General features: G+C 40.2%; 1 protein-coding gene across 2 annotated transcripts; it reads right to left on the reverse strand.

The window, feature by feature from the left end:
- Positions 1-1218: 1218 nt before the first annotated feature.
- Positions 1219-26312, reverse strand: LOC137286264 (procathepsin L-like). 2 transcript variants are annotated; one of them, XM_067818016.1, is made up of 10 exons: positions 26082-26312; positions 17338-17534; positions 16706-16848; positions 9748-9900; positions 9178-9210; positions 6791-6979; positions 6112-6277; positions 2784-2889; positions 2373-2488; positions 1219-1420 (listed from the first exon to the last, which is right to left on the reverse strand). In XM_067818016.1, exons 2-9 carry the CDS (start codon positions 17498-17500, stop codon positions 2389-2391), a joined length of 1053 nt encoding a protein of 350 aa, XP_067674117.1. In that variant the 5' UTR covers positions 17501-17534; positions 26082-26312; the 3' UTR covers positions 1219-1420; positions 2373-2388. The 2 variants fall into 2 exon arrangements, with proteins under 2 accessions (XP_067674117.1, XP_067674118.1); XM_067818017.1 differs by lacking the exon at positions 26082-26312 and adding an exon at positions 19256-19304.
- Between the last annotated feature and the right edge of the window lie 631 nt (positions 26313-26943).

Raw genomic sequence — 26943 nt, forward strand, 5'->3', positions numbered from 1 at the left:
AGAAATAGTCAAAGTTGATCAGAGACCAGTACCAAGTATGTACCAAGAGGAAGTTAATATAGCAAAACTGATGATGTAAATATCAGTGTTACAGTCAATATGAAACATCTGTTCAATTGTCTAATACATGCCTCCTATACATATTTAACCTAATGATGATGTATGCCTGTGATATTTTGACGTAATAATGTATGTTTGTAACATGGTGATAGCGCTAATGTTACCTAATGGTTGAGTCACGGTGTCAGTTTTAGGAGTAGCCATATTACCCCGTGCCATATTACACAGGGAACAACTTGCCCTGCACACTCATTCACGTGTGTCCTCTAATCTCAGGTAATTCCCTGGTGGCTGCTCTCAAACTAGGGGCACACCGATTGGCCGACGTAGGGAGGTGTTAACTTGAGAATTAAGGGTCCTGCACGGAGGTGGGGTTATGATAAGAGGGGATATGCCGAATGTTTGCTGAATACATTACACAGACATGGGGGATTGGATTTCGGTGCACTTTGAATATATACTGAAACAAAATAGATCGTTTGAATAAATGAAGTTTTAAAGAAACTTAATTTATTGAAATGATTTAGTCTATGACACAAGCATTTAGATGTATTAATATGCACAACGAGGCCAAGGGCTGGTGAAAACCCCATCTGTGGCCAGGGACTTGCTAGAAGTTCTATATAGTTATAAGTGATTTTAGCAATAATACTGTACCTGATCGTGTCTCAGGTATGGGGTGGAAGAAGGGCAAACGTATTTGAAATATTAATACTACAAACGTTTCCTTAACTTTAAACTTTGTCATTTCCAGTGGGCTAAGATGAGCCCTTAAAATATCCTGTCTTCTGAGTAAATATGTAAACTGTCTCGTGTTAGATAAATACCGCAATCGGGTAATCTCACTGCTTATATCAAGTACCGACGAGTAGAAGAAAATTCCCAGATGCTGAGCTTGAAGGCCAATTAAGGCAATCCTGAGATATAATATCAGCTCTTCTGATTTCGAGTACCTATTCCGTTCATTGCGTATTTGTTTGGAGATGTGTTAAATATTATGTTTCAAATGTTCTGAAACAGCGATTCCAGTGTTGTCCTTCCTTATCCAAAGATTACCTGTCAACGCCTGATATTTCGGGTATCTTTATTCATGATCAGAAAATACATCTACTATGCGTCTGAGGAACACATGGCGTCAAAGAAAACAAACGTTCATCATCAGTTCATTGACAGAATATTCTTTATTTTGTTTTAAAAAGGGGGAGAGTGCTTTAGGACTATTGAAGCTCGACTCCAGGGTGAATAGCTCGACTGCAGGGTGAGTGGGGGACGGGCAGAAGTCTGACCAGTCTGGAACAAACCGGCCATCCATGTCACATTTCCTTGCCTAGTAATCGATGTTGACTGTGCCGATCGCCGCCTACGATACAATAAATGACTACTAAAGGTGGAATGTTACCATTCGAATGTGTCTACGAGTGTTATACAGTCCTTATTCACTTCGTCGAAATCATATTTTTGTGATCAGATCCTTCTTAGTGATGATGTTCAACACTCAGTACTGATACCCACTATCGTCATCGCGAATCTGAATGATGCTTGTGTCAGAGTCGTTGTCTGGTGAATCGAGAACACTAAAGGATATTTCTGTAAGTGTTCTTGACTGTTCAATTGAGGACAAAAAAGGATGTTTCTGTCAGTGTCGTCTGGCCAATCGAGGAAATCAAAAGATGCTCCTGTCAGTGTTAGTGTCTAGTGAATATAGGACATTAAATGATGCTTCTGTCAGTGTTAGTGTCTAGTGAATATAGGACATTAAATGATGCTTCTGTCAGTGTTAGTGTCCAGTGAATATAGGACATTAAATGATGCTTCTGTCAGTGTTAGTGTCCAGTGAATATAGGACATTAAATGATGCTCCTATCAGTGTTAGTGTCTAATGAATATAGGACATTAAATGATGCTTCTGTCAGTGTTAGTGTCTAGTGAATATAGGACATTAAATGATGCTTCTGTCAGTGTTAGTGTCTAGTGAATATAGGACATAAAATGATGCTTCTGTCAGTGATGTTTTCTGGTGATTCGAGGAAATAAGAAGATGCTTCAGTCTTTGACGCTGATTGGCGAATCCTTACATTAAATGCTGTTTGTTTTTAATATCGTTATGTGAGACATCAGAGATACCCATATCAACAGCTTTTGAGAGACATCTGTTCTGAAGATTAACATGGACATGTCATAAGCATAAACATTTCCACATCAGCAGAATTTATCATCATATAACACTAAGCTTAATGGTGGCTAGATCATATTGAGTGTTATGCGGCTGTAAAACTGAGCTGAATGTGTATATTAGTCGGGTTATTACTTACAGTCTGTTTTCAAGGGCTACACAAGGGGATAGCTGGCCTCACTGGCTATTCCACACTGGTTGTGTTTGTTGCGGGTCATCTTCACATAACCGTCATCACCCCACGATGATCCCCAGCTAGAACAGACAACGGGAACAATCACACTTTATCCTGTCATTGTGTAGTAGGAAACTTTTCTTGAATGTTCAAGCTGTCTCTTACTTTACAAGCTGAATCATGTCCAAGCTGACCACAGCGAAATACATGCTAACAATCAAACATGTGGCTACTAGCTATAAACGATCACACACTTAGAATACATATTTCCTATTTGAAGATCATAAATCCACCTAGAGGACTATCATATAAAGTTAATCTATTGAGGTCATACATATACCTGTGACGTTTTAAATTGTTTCGGAACAGATATACCTGTTTTTGACAAGCCAGTAGTCCTGTCCTTGCAGAGAGCCGTAGCCGACGACCAGAACGGCGTGGTCCAGGTTGGTTGTGCTGCACCGCCTCTCGCTGTAGACTCCTGCAATCAGGGCAAAAATTGTCCATTCTTTTCATCTCACTCACACGAAAGTATACTAATATTTAATTTGCTCACAATTCAGCGGAAGCAGCATTTTGTTGTCTTTTCTGTGCTGTTAAGTCTGGGAATCGGGAAATCAGGATTCTTTCATGGCAGATATACTGTTGATATGAATGATTACAGAAATATGTCACCAACAACAGATTCCATCTATTTGTCAGGGGCATTACCCAATTAGAAAGCAGCTTTCTTTAGTTTTAAGGCACTAAGCAGCGTATTTATTTTCAAATCCCAACGATCGTATGGCATCAAAGCTACATACAGGTTTAGACATGGCATTTTTGAACTGATGTATTCTCTATGCGACAGATTGTCACAGCCATGACAGGATATCTTGGCCTGACTTCTGTATACACTGTATCTTTGCAGAACGCACATTCAGTCTCATGGTGACTTGTGATATGCACTACCATGATCGTAGCTGACTTGTATACAATTTACAACCAGAAGCCAACATAGGAATTATAGTTACTAGAGACTCCCTCATTACACTTTATAGTCAATAAATATAAACACTACCTTATTAACTTCTTCTCCACTACCAACTAATCTTAACTGTAAAATCTACAATCAATCAAATTGGCTTGTCCATCGTAACTATAAAAACAACCAATCCAACTTCAAAGATAACACTGACATGGATATCGAAAATGACAAAACCATCAGTCAGTTTTTAAAAGCTTATGCATAATAAAGTAAATTTGTTTTATTTTACATAAATAATACCATTCTCCGTTGATGTTTGTGCACCTATGTTGGCCGTTTTCTCTAGGCAAATATGCCTGTTTCTCGTGAGTGGTGGCCGTTTTCTCCGTATCCAATTAAAATGACAAAAGATAGTACAATGTTAATGCTCAGGAATAATATGTACTCATAGTTTATTTATCTTTCCAAACACATTTACAATTACCACGTATCAACTACTGAGTAAAATCTCATAATGATTAACATAAAATATAGTCCTTTGTATATATATTATGTGTAGAAGTTACTTGTGCAGTGTATTAATAATATATACACACAGAATTGGTGAGTGGGAAATATAGATGTTTCGATTTCACATTGTATTGAAAAAGGTTATTGTAGTTTTCACGCAAAGAACTCCCACCTGAGATTGTTCAATTAAGCCAATACTTTAATCTGAACATAAACTAGTGTTTTCGACATTCGATATTACACAGAGTACAACAACTAAATTCTGCAAAGAGGGTTCGGGTGATCATTGCATAACTAAGCTTGTTGGGCCCATCATCTGCTCAGTAGAGGGCCCTTTACATGCAGCCAGGAAAGCCAGTGCTAAGCGGTGCTTGGTCGAACCAACCAGGAGATCTTGTGAGAACTTGAATATTGTAGCCGTCTCCAGTACCCACAGTGTCAGAAGGTGCTGTGTCCCTGGCAACAACCCCGAGAACTTTCCCAGTGTCAGTCACGGTGAAAGGAGGTGCCAAATTTAAGGCTCCAAGAACAATGGAAAATCGGGAAAATTTTGTCAATGACATATAGATCAAAGATGATTTAAATCCAGCTGTAAGCAAATGTTAGCCACTAGCATGGCAATGTGCCCCGCCGCTAAAGAAGGCTGGAATATTGATAACATATACACAACTTTTTACCTTTTGGTTACACACAAGATGAATGAAATGACTAATATCTACATTCTCACCCAATGTAGGCTGTTGACAAAATCGAAGACATTGGTTGCAATGTTTTAACAGATATCCCGTTAACATAAGTTTGTAAAGTGGACAAAGAGCCATGGTCACTAAATGAATATCAACTGACGTCAGAGTAATCCCCAAATGTAGGCTGTCATGGGTATCGATCTACCTAACGCCAATACCAATTACACACATCAACCAAGTTGGCATGCTTGACCATGCACCCGACTAAATCAGTAGTCTCTTACAAGCATGGGTTAAATGAAATCTTAAACTTGCATCTTCACAGTCGTGCGGCGTTGCGTTTATAAGCTGAACTGAAATAGTACATGATCATTAAGCGTGAGCCCAGAGTTATTTTCCTAGTATCTTGTATTGAGTACATATAGTAGGGTCTGAAGGCGCGGATACCGAGTCGTCGTGCTGCTGTTCGTGGACTCAGAGGATGTCCAAGCCCAGTCGTTTGTGATGCCGCCACTGATAAGACACGCGCGGATTGTCACGTGCAGGATACGTCAATAGTGGTCTTCGTTGTGGGTGGTGACGCGAGGTCTTCCACCTCTGGACCTGTTACTGTCGGGCCTCTTTGCCTGTTGCGTTTCATTAGCCTCGTGATGGTAAGACGTGTACAGCCCAAGGTCGCTGCAACATGTTCGTGAGTGGTATCTATCTGTACCATTCCAATGTCTCTGGATTCCTGCGCTAACTGAGGCATGGTCACTGAAGTTGACGAGGTCTGAGGAAGGTTCATGTGCATTCTTATATCCTAATGATGCACGTGCTTCATGTAATCCCTACACCAGATGTTCGTCCTTCACGAAATGTTGCAGTGATACTAAACGCCCAAATACAACATTTTTCTTGACAAATGTGAGGGCTCGTTAGTTTATTTCGTATAAATGTGTGTACATGCATTTTGTCCAGTGTTATTACTACATAAAACGTATTATAAGGCTTGTTAAGCCCCAGCATCGGTTTGATTAACGAACAAATTATTGGGCAATGAAAAACCGATGAGTTATATTGTACACAGCAACGTAAAAAAGTCATATGTATACAGAATGTTGGGAATGTTTGTGTACAATGTATATTGTAGCATGCTTGACTATCGTTTGTAACAAGGTGTGCCTTAGTGCCCATGTATGCGCATTGTGTTTCCAATATTCTTTGAGATATTTGGAAGAAGCTGTGTGGGGGTTTAGTGCAAACATACACATGACTGACAGATCCTACACTTGACAGACTGACTTACCTCTCTTGTGCAACTGGAAGGACCTGTGCGAAGTTTCAGTGGCAAGAGACACAGGACACACAGATTCTATGCCTGACTTAACTCCCTCACACAAGTGGAAAGACCTGTGCGAGGCTTCGGTGCCGACCATCACATGATACACAGATCCAACACCTGACTGACTTACCTCCCTTGTACAACTTCAAGGAACTGTTGCGAGGCGTCAATGGTAACCATCACAGGACACATAAATCCTACACCTGAAAGGCTTACCTCCCTTGTACAACTGGAAGGACCTGTGTGAGGCATCAATGGCAACAGACACTGGACCAACAGATCCTACAGCTGACTTTAAATCCGACTCGCTGCCCTTGCGAATGTCGACGTGACCTGTGCAGTTTGCAACCACTTTGGAGCTCTTATATTTGCATGTAGAATCCTGCAATGCAAATGTTTGTGGTGTAACGATAGACTTACTGGAAGTATATTAGAATCGGTCATTCATTGCAGAAGGGACGGTGTGGCATGTGGTAAGGTTTCCAAACTTTCTGATGCACGAAGTAATTATCCCACCCTCATGCTTTTATGTTCGGAAGGACCCTCACCGAGTCCTTCAAGAATTTTTAACTACTCATCTAGGAAATTCATCTTTCATGTTTATGCGAATTATTTTTTAAAACGAAATACGACATCCAGTAACATTGGTTTGAAATTTTCTATAAACACCCAGTCATCCCTCCCCAGATGCAGTCTGTTCCTTTTCCCCAATATCCCTCTGTCAATAATATATTACCACTCACTATAATTGGGAACAACCACATCTGGTGGACTAACAAGTAAGTATCAATTTTCAGAGCGGCCATTTCCCCGATATTAGTTTTCATGTAACCATCCCTGCACTCACTCAAGGGAATAGATGGTAATATGTCAAACCAAATTTAGTCGTGCTTACGCGAGCCAAGTACGGATAGGCGTTCTCCAGTTCAATGCCGAACTGTGCGACATAGTCGAAGGCGTAGTCCACCCATCCACCATTACAGCCACTTTCACTGAATGTTTGCGAACAGTCCACCAGCTGCTGCTCGCTGAAGGAGATGAGGCGACCCTTCTTACGGAAGTGTTGGCCTTCCAAAGAGCCAGTCTGCTGGGATATACACATATTCTATAATCAGGGAACCAATCAGAAACAATTTAAGGCATAATGTGTTATTCATATTACTGACCATTCTTCAGGGCCATAAAGCTAGGGGCGTAGCCACCACTAGCAAAGACCGGGCTTACATGTAATTGTAGCGGAAAAGGTTGGGCAAACCCTCAATACCATCTACTAAAACAGGAGTAAGTATAAAGCTTTCCAGCCTATCGGTATTACACGAAAAAACTGTCGGACTACGCGCCTGAACGCCTGATGTAGGGGTAATGTTGTTGCACTCAGCAACATCCCAGGGTTATGGCAGTGGTCTGTAAATAATCGAGCCTGGACCAGACAATCCAGTAATCAACAGTATGAGCATCGATCTGAGCAACTGGGAACAGATGACATGTGTTAACCAAGTCAGTAAGCCTGACCACCCAATCCCCTTAGTTGCATCTTACGATACGGAGAGTCGCCTTTTATGGCAAGCATGGGTTGCTGAAGACCCATTTTAACCCGGATCCTCACTGGTCAGAGTTGTTGTAAGGTGTATACACTGACGTGGCGGTAGTGTATTGTGTATACACTGATGTGGCGGTAGTGTTGTATTGTGTATAAGCTGATGTGGCGGTAGTGTTGTTGACACACAGATCTTACGCCTGACTGACTTTCCTCCCTCGTAAAACTGGGAGGACCTGTGCGAAGCTCCAGTACCACCCATAATATGATGTACAGACCCTTGATCTTGATCTACACACTAGATCCTTAACCCGGATTCTCACTGGTGAGTGTTGTTCTAAGGTGTATACACTGATGTGACGGTAGTGGCATATTGTATATACACTGATGTGACGGTATTGTTGTTCTAAGGTGTATACACTGATGTGGCGGTAGTGATGTTCTAAGGTGTATACACTGATGTGGCGGTAGTGATGTTCTAATGTGTATACACGGATGAGGCAGTAGTGTTGTATTGTGTATACACCAATGTGGAGATAGTGTTGTTCTAAGGTGTATACATTGATGTGGCGGTAGTGGTATATTGTGTATACACTGATGTGGCGGTATTGTTGTTCTAAGGTGTATGCACTGATGTGGCGGTAGTGATGTTCTAAGGTGTATACACTGGTGCAACAGTAGTGTTGTTGTAACGAATATAGACTGGTGTGCCCTTAGTGTTGTTGTGAGGTGTATGTAGGCAACGTAACGTATATACTCTGTATGTGGTTATACTATGGAATCTGAGAAGGGACATTGTCGCGTTGTCGCATTGTCGCCCTCTCAAAAACAAGCAAAATGAGGCAAAAATTAACCAAAGCGCGACAATGCGACAATGCGACAACGCGACATTTCGCCTGTTTGTCGCATTGTCGCGATGTCGCGTGTCGCGTTTCGAATAACATTTTCTCTGTTCCTCCAAAGTGCGACACGCGACATAGCGACACTTTTCAAGGTCAAAATATGTCGCGTTGTCGCATTGTCTCCCTATCTAAGATATGTAAGAATTCACTATAACGCGACACGCGACAATGCGACACCGCGACATTTCATCAAAATGTCGCGATGTCGCACTGTTGCGTGTCGCGCATTATTAAAATATTGACCATAGTATGCAAGTAACAAATTGACTGAAACGCGACACGCGACACGCGACACGCGACACGCTACAATGCGACAAAATGTATGTCGCATTTTCGCCCTTTTTGTTACCGGTGCGCATGTGTAGAAAGTCAGTTAATCTACGCATGCGCAGAAAATGTTATACTCTATTCCAGACTTCACTGGTCTTTCGTTACCTCCAGTGGTTTTTAAAATGAAGTAGTGCTCGAAATGGCCGACCTAAACTGTCTTTGACGTGTCGAGTGGTTACGTGATATCTCATTCTACTTGGTATCCATCCACTGCTGGCTGAACAGAGGCAGATCTCGAACAAAATCATCAGCGTCGGACAGGACTGTACCATGAAACTGTGTCAGGAGCCACATTATTGAGCATAGTGACCCATTCGAGGACATGACCTGATGTTTCTGCCGATCAAATTATAAAATGCGACAAACAAACGAAATGTCGCGTTGTCGCATTGTCGCGCTTTGGTTAATTTTTGCCTCATTTTGCTTGTTTTTGAGAGGGCGACAACGCGACAATGCGACAACGCGACAATGTCCCTTCTCGGATTCCATATTATACTGAGACTGTAGACTAACCGTGCTGAATGCCCAACAGGAACCACACTGACCCTGAAACAGACAACGCGATCATTATCACAAGGGCATCGTGATACACACAATGAAAGCCAAGTTGTAACATGCAGTAGCTAATAATTCTAACTTGTGTTCAGGTTCCCATGTGTAAGTGACTTTGTCATGCCGTGAGTCTGTTAGTTAGTTTTACGCCACACTTACTAATATTCCAACTATGTGGCGGTGATCCCTAAATAATAGAGTCTGCACCAGACAATCTAGTGATCAACGGCATGAACGCAGCAGGGATACGGTGACATCTGTCAGTCTGGGAGTCTGACCATCCGATCCCATTTGCTGCCTCTTAAGACAAGTATGATTTACTGAAGATCTGTTCTAATCCGAACCTCAACGGATCCTACATCTTATCAAGAAAGCTTTGCAGCTGTGTTAAAATGAAACCTAAATGCCCTTGACAAAAACGATACAATAAAGACAAGGTTTTTTTGTAAAATGGGGGGTACAGTTACGTATATGTCTCAGTTTTGCTTAGGGTTGTGGTAGTATACGTTCATACATTGTAATTCGACTTGCCTGATCTTTGACAGGGGTGACATACCCACGAGTTCTCCAATCAATCTGGGGCGGTAGTTGATTGTCTGGCAGAGAGACATGTACAGGTGCTCTGTGGTCTGTGCGCTGCAGGAGGTGGTCCAGATGCATGTGACTGCGAAACTCCTCATGTGTCTGATGGAGATGCACACATGATATAAACTCACATTGTGAGAGAACATGTAGCAGAGGTGTCATGGTGGGGATCATACGAAAGTATCTCGACTTTTCTCTTTCAAACATTAATAGTTTATGGAATGATCGTTACAGACAGTACAGTTTGGCAAATGAAGAATGTGCTGCACATGAATAATGCTGCTATAGAATTATAACATTTTACAGAAAAATTACAAAGCAAGATACACGTCATGCAATGATATAAAATACGGTGGTGTGGTAAACAACGGAAACGGTTACCAGTGGAGAAAGCTAAGCAAGGGGACCCTTCTGTTCAGACTGGCATTTAATGAAATAATAAATAATAGTAAAAAGTACTGCTGGACGACAAAGCGATGGGAGCAAACCAGGTGAAATATGCCCAGAGTCGGTCCTTTGTTGAGAAGCTGTCCGAGAAGCCACTCCATCGTTTGTACATGCAGTGTTTTTGTTCTAAACATATTTTATTCACGAGAAAAAGATTGGGTACACGTTATACAACTTAGAACACCTTCTCCGTAGTATTTACATAATATTATTTACATTCAATATACAAGATGGACAGACAGGAACAGAAAGATGAGAAAGATTGGGGCAATTGCAATAAATCCGTTAAATCTTTTTGATTGACAAATATATGTTTGAACAATTTTAAATATGTTTTGATTGGCATGATCAGTCAGATCTGCATTGCCACGTAGCAGTAACTCGGAGTTTATAGTAATATTGGTATCACTGCGTAAATTAGCCATCATGGAAGATCTCTCTTGAGTATATAGTTGACAGTCAAATAGGTAATAATAAGAATTTTCACAAACATAACCACAAGAACATTTTGGATATCTATTATACAAGCACGGAACAGATTGTAATTCAGTTGACTACACATGTAACGTAGTTCTGTAAGGGTGATATTAGTGATTCTCGGTCCAAAATCAAGGTATTGGGGAGGTGTGTTTTGTGTTACAACAATACTTGATTTAAAAGAAGTCAGTGGCACGCTTCCTCTAGCTTCAGCTGCAAATTCATTCCACATTCTAATAGTGGGTGGAAAATACGAATTATACGAAAACTTTAATCGTGAGAAGGGAAGCGAGACATTGTCAGAGTTACGAAGTTACTTTTCGACGCTACCTTCCCAGGAACAAGATCATTCAGGTACGATGGTGCCATATTATGCTGTATTTTGTAAAAAAAGACAAAGTTTTCGCTTTCTCCTACGCTCTGCTAAAGATTCCCAACCAGTTTCATAATACAGATGTTCATGATGAGTATATTCGGGCACACCTGTTACAGTTATCTATTTGCTTGGTATTGAGCACGCCCATCCCATACTTCACACGTATATTTGAAATGGGGTCTTATGAACATTACATAAATTCTATTCAATAAACAGAGCGGTAATAAAAAAATGAGTTTACGTAGAGAGGATATCATTGTAGAAGTTGTTTTTACAATATTATCAATGTGGTCAGACCATTTACAATCTTTTGCAAAAGTTAATCCCAGATGTTTATGATTATCAACTGTTTTGACCGGAACCCCGTTGAAGTAGAGATTGAGTGCCTCAATATTCTTATGCAAGGTGAAAATAATTGCCTCAGTTTTATCAGGATTACATGTTATAAGCCACCGCTTTGCCCAAGCCCCTAACCTTTTCAAGTTTGAATTCAGTTCTCTTTCAATGAATAGATGATCATGAGAAGATAAGCCTGGCGACAAATCATCAGCAAATAATCGCGTTAGGCAGTCTAAGTCATGAGCAATGTCATTGACATAAACAAGAAATAAGAAAGGACCGAGGACTGACCCTTGAGGGACACCAGCTTGTAAATACCTCGGCTTGGATAGGGCTCCATTTACAAAGACGCTTTGAGAACGATTACTTATGTAATCAGCTAGTCAATTTAACAATAAGCCATGAATTCCGTACTTCTCTAATTTCAACAATAAACCTTTATGCCACACGCGATCAAAAGCTTTAGAGACATCACACAAAAAAACATACAATACTGGGGTTTTTTATCATCTAAGGTCTCACATATTTGGTCACAAATTTCAATTAATTGATGGACAGTTGAATGACCAGACTGAAATCCTGATTGGCACTTATATAATAATTGATTGACATGAAAATAATTGTACAGTTGTTTGAACATCACTCTCTCAAACACCTTGCCCACACAACTGATCAAGGATATAGGTCGATAGAGCGGTCGCCCCTGTTAAATAAGGGCATTACAGGTGCCTCTTTCGACACACTTGGACATATGCTAGTCTTTAATGTTTGATTGAATAACATGGATAGTGGGATACTTATTGAATGTACTACATTTTTAAGAAACTTATGACTGATTCTGTCCGGGCCAGAAGCTTTCTTAAGATGTAAACATTTGATTATATCAGACACTTCATTTACATAAATAGTTACACAATCTAAAGTAGAATCAGTGCGTTTGTCAAAGAATGACATATCAGTGTTTACTTCGTTAATACTAGATATAGACTGAAAATACTGATTAAGTTTCTCTGCATAGCAGTGAATAAAGTTGGATGTTCATCTGCATCATTCAAAATCGTTTGTAAGACTGACATAAAATGAATCCTTTGCATAACATTTCATATTATTTGCTTTGTTTCTTGTAAGCCAAGATATCTACTGGACGGTTTATTTTCTTGGCTTTTTTTCTCATTCTATTTCTTTTTCTACATTCCCTTCGAAGTTCTGAATTAAACCAAGGTTTATCAGTTGGTCGAATGGTGACCGTTTTTGAAGGAATGCACACAGAAATAAAGCGGTTGAGATGCTTATAAAATTGTGCACAGGCTTCATTAACATTCCTGCAGCAACTAAATATGTGTTTCCAATTTGTCCCATTAATCATAGCATTAAGGTGCTCATGGTCACCTCTTTCATAACATAATACTTTTCTCTAATAGGCTAACTTGGTATTTACATGAGCATCAAGAGTGATATTTGTACCTTTGTGATCACTGATACTTTGACATAAATCTATAACACCACTCTCTAAAACATCAACATCTTCAGATATAATGATGGGATCAAGCAGTGTGCTCGTTGTTTTAGTTACTCTCGTTGGCTCTTGAATAACATTTTTCAGATTTTCCCTGATAATTAGATCATGCAGATACGTGTTATTAGAAAGAGGTTTGCATTGAGATCGCCAACAACGGTAACTTTGTCCGAGATATCTAATGCGGTCTCAATGCTACTACCAAGGCGACTCCAAAATTCTAAATCTTGGTGTTGTGGTCTGTAAGTGACACATAACACTAGCGGCATTTGTGGGATAATTTGACCCATATGGACTCATCACAGTTGTTTTCAAGATGTACATAGAATGTGGCCACAGTGTGACCCGCGGAGCGGGTGTCATCAATAGGGGATACATACATGTATAAGTGTGACATACGCATGAAGGGCAATGCAGATCTGAAACTGTGCTTAAATACTATGATGGAGTAAGGATACTGAGGAGAAGTAACAGCTTTGGTACAGATAATGAGAAAGTTGGAAACAGAAAAGGTAAGGCTATATACAATGACATTTACACACAGATAATAAGATAACAGAAAGTATAGCGACTAAATGTGGATTTCAAATTTACTTACATTTTAATATTTACAATCCCCGAACATCTTTGAGTAGCACACATCACAAGAACAAAACTAGAACACGGTTACTTCATACACACATCACAAGAACAAAGCTAGAACACGGTTACTTCATACACACATCACAAGAATAAAACTAGAACACGGTTACTTCATACACACATCACAAGAACAAAGCTAGAACACGGTTACTTCATACACACATCACAAGAACAAAGCTAGAACACGGTTACTTCATACACACATCACAAGAACAAAGCTAGAACACGGTTACTTCATACACACATCACAAGAACAAAGCTAGAACACGGTTACTTCATACACACATCACAAGAACAAAGCTAGAACACGGTTACTTCATACACACATCACAAGAACAAAGCCAGAACACGGTTACTTCATACACACATCACAAGAACAAAACTAGAACACGGTTACTTCATACACACATCACAAGAACAAAGCTAGAACACGGTTACTTCATACACACATCACAAGAACAAAGCTAGAACACGGTTACTTCATACACACATCACAAGAACAAAACTAGAACACGGTTACATCATGTACTGATCGAGTTCTGACTCGTCGTGAATCACACGGGTATGTCCTTCGGTCTGTTCGAGAATATGCACACGTCCATCTCTTGTCCACGTTGACTCTATCCGTCCCTGTTTCTTTAGTTCTCTGGTTAGCTTGTATAGGTGACTTGTGTGTCTAGTTAAGTCCTCGTTGATGCACACGTTACGCCGTGTATCGCGAAGTTTTCTCCTGTTAGTTATCACTTTGTTTCTGTCAAAGTAGTTCACAAACTAGACAATAATGTCCCTGTGCTTGTCCTTAGATTTTCTCCCCACTCGATGCCACACCGTCTATGTCAGAAGGAGATAGGGTTTGGTGCAGTCCTCTCAATACATCCATGGTAATGTTCTCGGTGTCCGCGCCCTCCTCGTGAATGTCCTCCGGTAACCCGCTGATCCTGAGGGAATTTCCATGACTGTACTCCTCCACTTCGTCGGTTTTCATCCTTAGCTCCGTCCTCAGTTCTTCGATCGCCTTCTTCATAGGTCTGATATGTTCCCTCAGTACAACCTCAACGACGTCCTTTGCCACTGACTTGAACGCTTGTTTGAATTTCTCCTGAAGTTGGGGTAACGTCAACGCACTCGTCAGCTTACTTGACAGGACATCTTGAGAGGCCTCGTTGATGAACATGAATAGGGTCGATGGGTAGGAGATACTGTGTTCTGTGTCGTCCTGAACGGACGCTGCCGTGTCTTGAGAGTGTTGAGATGGGGTTGCTGATGGTTTTCTCTTCTCACTTAGGTTCCTCGCCGTCTTGGCCAGTGACGCTCTGGACCCTGCTGCTCTGGACCCTTGCCGCCTTTTTCTGTTGCTCAGGACGAGTCACTTAAAAAAATTTCGAGTATGCAATGAATTTACAGAGACTGTCCAACACCTTGTCTCCGCCATGCCTGTGGTTTTGTCCCTGAGGTCCATCCATGGTACGACCCTGAACACGTCCAGGGCGTCCTGGAAAATTATGCTTTTAAATTTCTCTGGAAGAGGCCAATATACAGCCTGAGACGAATTCCAGCCAACAAACCTGATCTTGTTCTTTTTGATAAAACCAATGAAATTGTTTATATCATTGAATTTTCTGTCCCTTTTGACAGCAACGTGACTGGCAAGATTTAGGAGAAGCATTATAAATAGGCGGATCTCGCCTTTGAAATGTTTCGCTTGCATCCCAAGTTCACCGTCGTCAGGCTCCCCGTTGTTCTTGGTGCCCTTGGTTTGATACCTCTTGAACTTTTCGCGCAGCACTCTTGACCACGTCCATTGTTACCTTTACTTGAACAGTTTCTTTGGATGCCAGCTGGCATTGCATTACAATGTTTGGAGATTGATTCAATGGTGCTGATACACAAAATTCACAAACTAAAAAAAACAAACAAAAAACCCCACAGGAATGCACAGTCAAATAAACAAGCTGCTGGATAGATTAGAACCTGGCATTACTGTTAAAGAATCGACAATTTCCTTGGCCATAGAAAAACCAGGAAATGTGCACTGTTGCTAGATTTCACTGGCGCTTCCTACAGCTGTATCAGTAGTGACAAAATGCTAAAATCCGAATATCCCTCCCTCTTTGTGTCGTAATTGTGGCCCAGTTATTGACTTTACATACCCATAATGTGAAGCAAATTTGTTTTCCATTCAATTATCTACAGTTTGGCACCTTCAAACATCAAATCCATTGTGATTTCGCGGAGCTGCGACATGTTTATGAAGCCTGAAAAACAGCGTTTTCAAAAAATAGGACAATTTTCGAGGGCGATAAATCCACAACTGTTCAAGATATCAACATGCCTTTAGCAATCTAAGTAGCCTAGGGTGTGGGCTTTACGACGATGTATCAAACACATTGGTACTATTTGCCGTTCAGGAGGAGAAGATTCTTACAACTGTTCAAGATATCAACATGCCTTTAGCAATCTAAGTAGCCTAGGGTGTGGGCTTTACGACGATGTATCAAACACATTGGTACTATTTGCCGTTCAGGAGGAGAAGATTCTTACACACAATGCAGGGTGAAAAAATGGTGAATCTTGTGTTTGTGATGCAAATGTGATGTCAGTTTTGATTTTTACATACCCATAATGTGAAGCAAAATATGTTTCCCATGCAAGTATCTACAGTCAGGCATTATACTACTTTTGTAAAGTACACAGTCTAGTTCTTTGATGGGATCAGTCCGGGATTTGAACCCACACTAAAAAAAAGTGTTTGTGTTCACGCACATCAAGCCTTGTTTAAAACAATTCGGGACCACATGCAGCCCGGCCCGAACAACGTCGGTGTACCCATCATGGTAACGTGTCGTCCCGAGTGAACACAGTAACATTACCTATTCTACCCCTAGTTCTCTGTGGGATCCAAGATGTTGACAGTTTAGAGTTAATATTGTGTTTTTGGTGTTTACATCTCGCAAAAATGTATATTACTTAGAAACACACCATTTGCATTAACATATGTTTTGTTGGTCCTTTGCCATTTTTGAAGACTGGTGGTGTGCTTTCCTGAGATTTTTAGTTTTATATACAACACATGTAAACACTGGTTGTGAGTTTGACTCATTCCATACCATGTCAGCGAATTTGTTGATGCCCAAGTAGAAGGAGATGGCGCCGTTCTTGTACAGTTTGTTGTGGCCCGCGATGTATAGCAGGTTGTCTTTGAAAGTCTCGTATCTCTTCTTCTCTGTCTCAAAGTCGCGAAACACTTTACCTGAAATGCGTCTCAGCGTTACCGACAAAGGGTATTGCCCTGTCTGGAGGAATATACGTTTTATATAAAAATATATAACTTCATACACAGCTGAATGGACAAAGTGTAAAGGTCAGACCAGGATCAAACAACAGGGGGGGGGGGGGGGGGGGTGTACTAACGCTTGGTGTCTGATTATATGCAATTTTAATAGTAACAGATACTTTCATTTCAAGTGAAAAGTAGCCCCAGTGAGATGGGAGAATCAGAATGTCATCCTACCCCTTAAGAGAGTCAGATATCGTGCAGATGAACGGACAGACGCTTAAACTGAGAAAATACCTTCTCTTCGATCTTAAATAGTGATCATTGTAGTGTTACATGTTAACACGATGATTACTGTAAAACCATCACTTACTTTCATATTTCAAGTTACCGTGAAGCCGAACTGATTTTAAATGGTCACAAGTATACATATCGGTCGCGTTTTAACGACCCATATCTAAGTACCGTGTGTGTTCTTGTAAATCTCCCATTCCTTATTGACGGAGAAAGATGTCCTCGCTGCTGTCAACACCTGGCGCTCTGGGCTACTCATGTTGAACTTCTCAACAAGCAGAATGTGTCCCATGACACCCGACAAATACACTGACACCAGTAGAAGGGACTGCATGTTGTCACTTCCAATGTCTCCTTACGACCTGGAACTAATGCAAGATGTCCAGGACATGAAGTAAGTGTTTCATTATACAGCGCTGCGTGACATCACTTTCTGATCTGTTACGTATTATGAAACTATATACTGTTGGACTATGATAAGATATCCCAATTTTATTAATTACTTGCTCTAACTACACTCATCGACCCCTGGTCCTCTGTAGCCGATTGCATCTAAACTCGAGTTAGTGTATCAGGCCGTGTATGGTGACGGCCAACCACACCCCACCAGCTACTTCTTTACAATGGGTGATCTCTGTTTAACCTAAACTAACCACTCTCTGAAATGAACATATCTCGCAGAAAAATAACAAGTTCGTCATAACAAAAATAGAAAATAATGAAAAGACCACCGAAGCTTTGTTAAGCTTGTTTTAAATCTAGACTTGCCACATTTTCTAGACTTGCGTGGACTTCCTTGAATGTAACTGCTTCAGGGTGTATATGGCAGACTATGGTTAACCATGTGAAAAGAGCATCTACCTAGGTAGGATCAAAACAGTCGGGAAACATATGACACCGGTGACAGGTACTCATGAGCTGTTGGTGCACTGTGGTCTTTCTGTTGGTATCCCCGTATGGGAACAGGAGAGAGGAGTTCACTACCACGAGACGGCATGTGGACTGTTTTTTGTTGTTGTTTTTTGTTCATCATGCCTCTATCTTATTATACATGAGCTGTGGTATGACAAGGAATAGTCCGGAATTCTAGTATACTACAAACAAATGGTTTAGGATGTCCACAAGATTTCATCACTACTGCAGCTTCCCCCGGGTTGGCAACAGGAACCTTTTGGAACAATTACAGGCACCAGACGTGTCCCGTTACGGATGTTCTGGCAACTAGTACATGTAGTTGGTCACACCTCTTGTTTGATTTGGTTTACAAAATGGCATTTTCTACCCTGCCCAGTACATCATCATCGACCACAAATGTTATAGCTATTGCTATATCCTGATGTTATCTGAAAAAATATATACTTAACAAGCTTAGTTAGAATAGGTCTTCAGCAACCCATGCTTGCCACAAAAGGCCACTATGCTTGTCGTATTAATAACAGGCGACTAACGGGATCGGGTGGTGAGACTCGCTGACTTGGTTGACACGTCATCTGTTCATAATTGAGCAGATCGATGCTCATGCTGCTGATCACTGGATTGTCTGGTACAGACTCCATTATTTACAGACCGCCGCCTCCGCCATATAGGTGGTAGAACTCAACTCACTCAGTATTCGCACGAGGGACGGGCATGAAACCGTGTGTTAAGGTTAAGGATGCACTGTTGGTAGTGAAAGATCTGGTTTCAGATGATTATGTTGCGCACAATACTTTAAACGCATTTCCTTTCGCAACCAGGAAGGTGAGCAAGGCTTACCCATATTTGCATGCATCCTGATTGTATTTATGACTTCCTTCTCTCCGAGGAAACTATATCATTCAAACAAGGAAGTATTTCGATGACTGAATATCAATTCGTAATAAGGTCTAGCTGACACAGATCAACGTTTAAACAACTAAGGTAACTTCTATTCATATAAAAGTCTCAGAAGACGACATGGATACCTTGACAAGCGCTTTGTTACTTTGTTTCCAAAAATACACCGTATTCACAGATGATACATGCAGAGATATTAATGACACAAACCTGCTTACATAGTTTAGAATATACCCAACCCGCCCTCCTTTCTACTATAAATACCGATACTTACATCCCTGTATATATCCAGTCTGCATACACCCAGTCTGTGGTCCTTTCTACTATAAATACCGATACTTACATCCCTGTATATACCCAGTCTGTATACACCCAGTCTGTGGTCCTTTCTACTATAAATACCGATACTTACATCCCTGTATATACCCAGTCTGTATACACCCCGTCTGAGGTCCTTTCTACTATAAATACCGATACTTACATCCCTGTGTATATACCCAGTCTGTATACACCCAGTCTGTGGTCCTTTCTGCTATAAATACCGATACTTACCTCCCTGTATATACTCAGTCTGAATACACCCAGTCTGTGGTCCTTTCTACTATAAATACCGATACTTACCTTCCTGTATATACCCAGTCTGTATACACCCAGTCTGTGGTCCTTTCTACTATAAATACCGATACTTACCTCCCTGTATATACCCAGTCTGTATACACCCAGTCTGTGGTCTTTTCTACTATAAATACCGATTCCTACCTCCCTGTATATACCCAGTCTGTATACACCCAGTCTGTGGTCCTTTCTACTATAAATACCGATACTTACCTCCCTGTATATACCCAGTCTGTATACATCCAGTCTGTGGTCCTTTCTACTATAAATACCGATACTTACCTCCCTGTATATACCCAGTCTGTATACACCCAGTCTGTGGTCTTTTCTACTATAAATACCGATACTTACCTCCCTGTATATACCCAGTCTGTATACACCCAGTCTGTGGTCTTTTCTACTATAAATACCGATTCTTACCTCCCTGTATATACCCAGTCTGTATACACCCAGTCTGTGGTCTTTTCTACTATAAATACCGATACTTACCTCCCTGTATATACCCAGTCTGTATACACCCAGTCTGTGGTCTTTTCTACTATAAATACCGATACTTACCTCCCTGTATATACCCAGTCTGTATACACCCAGTCTGTGGTCTTTTCTACTATAAATACCGATACTTACATCCCTGTATATACCCAGTCTGTATACACCCAGTCTGTGGTCTTTTCTACTATAAATACCGATACTTACCTCCCTGTATATACCCAGTCTGTATACACCCAGTCTGTGGTCTTTTCTACTATAAATACTGATACTTACCTCCCTGTATATATCCAGTCTGTATACACCCAGTCTGTGGTCCTTTCTACTATAAATACCGATACTTACCTCCCTGTATATACCCAGTCTGTATACACCCAGTCTGTGGTCTTTTCTACTATAAATACCGATACTTACCTCCCTGTATATACCCAGTCTGTATACACCCAGTCTGTGGTCTTTTCTACTATAAATACCGATACTTACCTCCCTGTATATACCCAGTCTGCATACACCCAGTCTGTGGTCTTTTCTACTATAAATACCGATACTTATTACACTGTATACAAATAGTCTGTGATCCTCTCTCTTACAGATACCTACGTCACTGTATACATCCAGTCTGTGGCCCTTTCTACTATAAATACCGATACTTATTACACTGTATACAAATAGTCTGTGATCCTCTCTCTTACAGATACCTACGTCACTGTATACATCCAGTCTGTGGTCCTTTCTACTATAAATACCGATACTTATTACACTGTATACAAATAGTCTGTGATCCTCTCTCTTACAGATACCTACGTCACTGTATACATCCAGTCTGTAGTCCTTTCTACTATAAATACCGATACTTATTACACTGTATACAAATAGTCTGTGATCCTCTCTCTTACAGATACCTACGTCACTGTATACATCCAGTCTGTAGTCCTTTCTACTATAAATACCGATACTTATTACACTGTATACAAATAGTCTGTGATCCTCTCTCTTACAGATACCTACGTCACTGGATACATCCAGTCTGTAGTCCTTTCTACTATAAATACCGATACTTATTACACTGTATACAAATAGTCTGTGATCCTCTCTCTTACAGATACCTACGTCACTGTATACATTCAGTCTGTGGTCCTTTCTACTATAAATACCGATACTTATTACACTGTATACAAATAGTCTGTGATCCTCTCTCTTACAGATACCTACGTCACTGTATACACCCAGTCTGTGGTCTTTTCTACTATAAATACCGATACTTATTACACTGTATACAAATAGTCTGTGATCCTCTCTCTTACAGATACCTACGTCACTGTATACACCCAGTCTGTGGTCTTTTCTACTATAAATACCGATACTTACCTCCCTGTATATACCCAGTCTGTATACATCCAGTCTGTGGTCTTTTCTACTATAAATACCGATACTTATTACACTGTATACAAATAGTCTGTGATCCTCTCTCTTACAGATACCTACGTCACTGTATACATCCAGTCTGTAGTCCTTTCTACTATAAATACCGATACTTATTACACTGTATACAAATAGTCTGTGATCCTCTCTCTTACAGATACCTACGTCACTGTATACATCCAGTCTGTAGTCCTTTCTACTATAAATACCGATACTTATTACACTGTATACAAATAGTCTGTGATCCTCTCTCTTACAGATACCTACGTCACTGTATACATCCAGTCTGTAGTCCTTTCTACTATAAATACCGATACTTATTACACTGTATACAAATAGTCTGTGATCCTCTCTCTTACAGATACCTACGTCACTGTATACATCCAGTCTGTGGTCCTTTCTACTATAAATACCGATACTTATTACACTGTATACAAATAGTCTGTGATCCTCTCTCTTACAGATACCTACGTCACTGTATACATTCAGTCTGTGGTCCTTTCTACTATAAATACCGATACTTATTACACTGTATACAAATAGTCTGTGATCCTCTCTCTTACAGATACCTACGTCACTGTATACACCCAGTCTGTGGTCCTTTCTACTATAAATACCGATACTTATTACACTGTATACAAATAGTCTGTGATCCTCTCTCTTACAGATACCTACGTCACTGTATACACCCAGTCTGTGGTCTTTTCTACTATAAATACCGATACTTACCTCCCTGTATATACCCAGTCTGTATCCATCCAGTCTGTGGTCTTTTCTACTATAAATACCGATACTTATTACACTGTATACAAATAGTCTGTGATCCTCTCTCTTACAGATACCTACGTCACTGTATACATCCAGTCTGTAGTCCTTTCTACTATAAATACCGATACTTATTACACTGTATACAAATAGTCTGTGATCCTCTCTCTTACAGATACCTACGTCACTGTATACATCCAGTCTGTAGTCCTTTCTACTATAAATACCGATACTTATTACACTGTATACAAATAGTCTGTGATCCTCTCTCTTACAGATACCTACGTCACTGTATACATCCAGTCTGTAGTCCTCTCTACTATAAATACCGATACTTATTACACTGTATACAAATAGTCTGTGATCCTCTGTCTTACAGATACCTACGTCACTGTATACATCCAGTCTGTGGTCCTTTCTACTATAAATACCGATACTTATTACACTGTATACAAATAGTCTGTGATCCTCTCTCTTACAGATACCTACGTCACTGCATACATCCAGTCTGTAGTCCTTTCTACTATAAATACCGATACTTATTACACTGTATACAAATAGTCTGTGATCCTCTCTCTTACAGATACCTACGTCACTGTATACATCCAGTCTGTAGTCCTTTCTACTATAAATACCGATACTTATTACACTGTATACAAATAGACTGTGATCCTCTCTCTTACAGATACCTACGTCACTGTATACATCCAGTCTGTAGTCCTTTCTACTATAAATACCGATACTTATTACACTGTATACAAATAGTCTGTGATCCTCTCTCTTACAGATACCTACGTCACTGTATACATCCAGTCTGTAGTCCTTTCTACTATAAATACCGATACTTACCTCCCTGTATATACTCAGTCTGAATACACCCAGTCTGTGGTCCTTTCTACTATAAATACCGATACTTACATCCCTGTGTATATACCCAGTCTGTATACACCCAGTCTGTGGTCCTTTCTGCTATAAATACCGATACTTACCTCCCTGTATATACTCAGTCTGAATACACCCAGTCTGTGGTCCTTTCTACTATAAATACCGATACTTACCTTCCTGTATATACCCAGTCTGTATACACCCAGTCTGTGGTCCTTTCTACTATAAATACCGATACTTACCTCCCTGTATATACCCAGTCTGTATACACCCAGTCTGTGGTCTTTTCTACTATAAATACCGATTCCTACCTCCCTGTATATACCCAGTCTGTATACACCCAGTCTGTGGTCCTTTCTACTATAAATACCGATACTTACCTCCCTGTATATACCCAGTCTGTATACATCCAGTCTGTGGTCCTTTCTACTATAAATACCGATACTTACCTCCCTGTATATACCCAGTCTGTATACACCCAGTCTGTGGTCTTTTCTACTATAAATACCGATACTTACCTCCCTGTATATACCCAGTCTGTATACACCCAGTCTGTGGTCTTTTCTACTATAAATACCGATTCTTACCTCCCTGTATATACCCAGTCTGTATACACCCAGTCTGTGGTCTTTTCTACTATAAATACCGATACTTACCTCCCTGTATATACCCAGTCTGTATACACCCAGTCTGTGGTCTTTTCTACTATAAATACCGATACTTACCTCCCTGTATATACCCAGTCTGTATACACCCAGTCTGTGGTCTTTTCTACTATAAATACCGATACTTACATCCCTGTATATACCCAGTCTGTATACACCCAGTCTGTGGTCTTTTCTACTATAAATACCGATACTTACCTCCCTGTATATATCCAGTCTGTATACACCCAGTCTGTGGTCTTTTCTACTATAAATACCGATACTTACCTCCCTGTATATATCCAGTCTGTATACACCCAGTCTGTGGTCCTTTCTACTATAAATACCGATACTTACCTCCCTGTATATACCCAGTCTGTATACACCCAGTCTGTGGTCTTTTCTACTATAAATACCGATACTTACCTCCCTGTATATACCCAGTCTGTATACACCCAGTCTGTGGTCTTTTCTACTATAAATACCGATACTTACCTCCCTGTATATACCCAGTCTGCATACACCCAGTCTGTGGTCTTTTCTACTATAAATACCGATACTTATTACACTGTATACAAATAGTCTGTGATCCTCTCTCTTACAGATACCTACGTCACTGTATACATCCAGTCTGTGGCCCTTTCTACTATAAATACCGATACTTATTACACTGTATACAAATAGTCTGTGATCCTCTCTCTTACAGATACCTACGTCACTGTATACATCCAGTCTGTGGTCCTTTCTACTATAAATACCGATACTTATTACACTGTATACAAATAGTCTGTGATCCTCTCTCTTACAGATACCTACGTCACTGTATACATCCAGTCTGTAGTCCTTTCTACTATAAATACCGATACTTATTACACTGTATACAAATAGTCTGTGATCCTCTCTCTTACAGATACCTACGTCACTGTATACATCCAGTCTGTAGTCCTTTCTACTATAAATACCGATACTTATTACACTGTATACAAATAGTCTGTGATCCTCTCTCTTACAGATACCTACGTCACTGGATACATCCAGTCTGTAGTCCTTTCTACTATAAATACCGATACTTATTACACTGTATACAAATAGTCTGTGATCCTCTCTCTTACAGATACCTACGTCACTGTATACATTCAGTCTGTGGTCCTTTCTACTATAAATACCGATACTTATTACACTGTATACAAATAGTCTGTGATCCTCTCTCTTACAGATACCTACGTCACTGTATACACCCAGTCTGTGGTCTTTTCTACTATAAATACCGATACTTATTACACTGTATACAAATAGTCTGTGATCCTCTCTCTTACAGATACCTACGTCACTGTATACACCCAGTCTGTGGTCTTTTCTACTATAAATACCGATACTTACCTCCCTGTATATACCCAGTCTGTAAACATCCAGTCTGTGGTCTTTTCTACTATAAATACCGATACTTATTACACTGTATACAAATAGTCTGTGATCCTCTCTCTTACAGATACCTACGTCACTGTATACATTCAGTCTGTAGTCCTTTCTACTATAAATACCGATACTTATTACACTGTATACAAATAGTCTGTGATCCTCTCTCTTACAGATACCTACGTCACTGTATACATCCAGTCTGTAGTCCTTTCTACTATAAATACCGATACTTATTACACTGTATACAAATAGTCTGTGATCCTCTCTCTTACAGATACCTACGTCACTGTATACATTCAGTCTGTGGTCCTTTCTACTATAAATACCGATACTTATTACACTGTATACAAATAGTCTGTGATCCTCTCTCTTACAGATACCTACGTCACTGTATACATCCAGTCTGTAGTCCTTTCTACTATAAATACCGATACTTATTACACTGTATACAAATAGTCTGTGATCCTCTCTCTTACAGATACCTACGTCACTGTATACATCCAGTCTGTAGTCCTTTCTACTATAAATACCGATACTTATTACACTGTATACAAATAGTCTGTGATCCTCTCTCTTACAGATACCTACGTCACTGTATACATCCAGTCTGTGGTCCTTTCTACTATAAATACCGATACTTACCTCCCTGTATATACCCAGTCTGTATACACCCAGTCTGTGGTCTTTTCTACTATGAATACCGATACTTATTACACTGTATACAAATAGTCTGTGATCCTCTCTCTTACAGATACCTACGTCACTGTATACATCCAGTCTGTGATCCTCTGTCTTACAGATACCTACCTCACTGTATACACACAGTGTGTGATTCTTTCTCCTATAAAAACTGGTACCTACCTAGCAGTATACACCCAGCCTGTGAGAGACTCTAGTTTGCCCTCGCTCTCGTCTCTGCTATAACACGTACTTCCTTGATACAGTCAAACTGTCATGATTTGACAATCCGATTTCTATGGTGTTATGACGGGGACACCTTTGCCGTATCACATCGTTGCGTTTTTGCACTTAAAAAAACAAGCAAAAGTAATACAATTAGCTGAAGTGTTAACTTGCCAAATAAGTTACGCTGTCTGCACTTGGAGGCATCTAAAGGGCTTTAGAATGCGCCACATTGCGACAAAACGACACATTTTAAGACAGGACGGGCCAACGGGTACAACTAGGAGTAATCACTAGTCACAGTCTTCATGGGACAATTAACTACGGATTGCAAACTGCTTAAACGAAAACTGAGCATCTCTGAAGATACCCCTCCGGCAAGGATTACCCCTACCTCTAGTACTTTGATTGATCTTATCTTTGTTTGACATGTTGCTGCAGTACTAGAACCCGGTGTACTTGATCCTATATGTAGTGATCACTGTCCCGTGTATGTTACTTTGAAGGAAACAATAACTAAAATAGATACATATAGAAGAAGAATCTATGATTATACGTCAACCGACATCGAAGCTGATGAACTTAGCACTTTTGATTGGAATACAATACTTTCTTCTGGTGATGTAAATCAAGTAGCATGTCAGTTAAACAATACCTTAAATAATTTATGTAACAAACACGTGCCAAACAAAATAGTCACTGTTAGACCAAATGACGTGCCACGGAGAGTGATAATCCTTTAAGTGAAGTTTATCTGAACCGAAACGAAGTAAAGAGGATCGTGTAAAGAGGAACAATTTCAGACAGAAAGACAGTAATA

The sequence above is a fragment of the Haliotis asinina genome, chromosome 6, assembly GCF_037392515.1.
Source record: "Haliotis asinina isolate JCU_RB_2024 chromosome 6, JCU_Hal_asi_v2, whole genome shotgun sequence".
NCBI classification, from domain to species: domain Eukaryota; kingdom Metazoa; phylum Mollusca; class Gastropoda; order Lepetellida; family Haliotidae; genus Haliotis; species Haliotis asinina.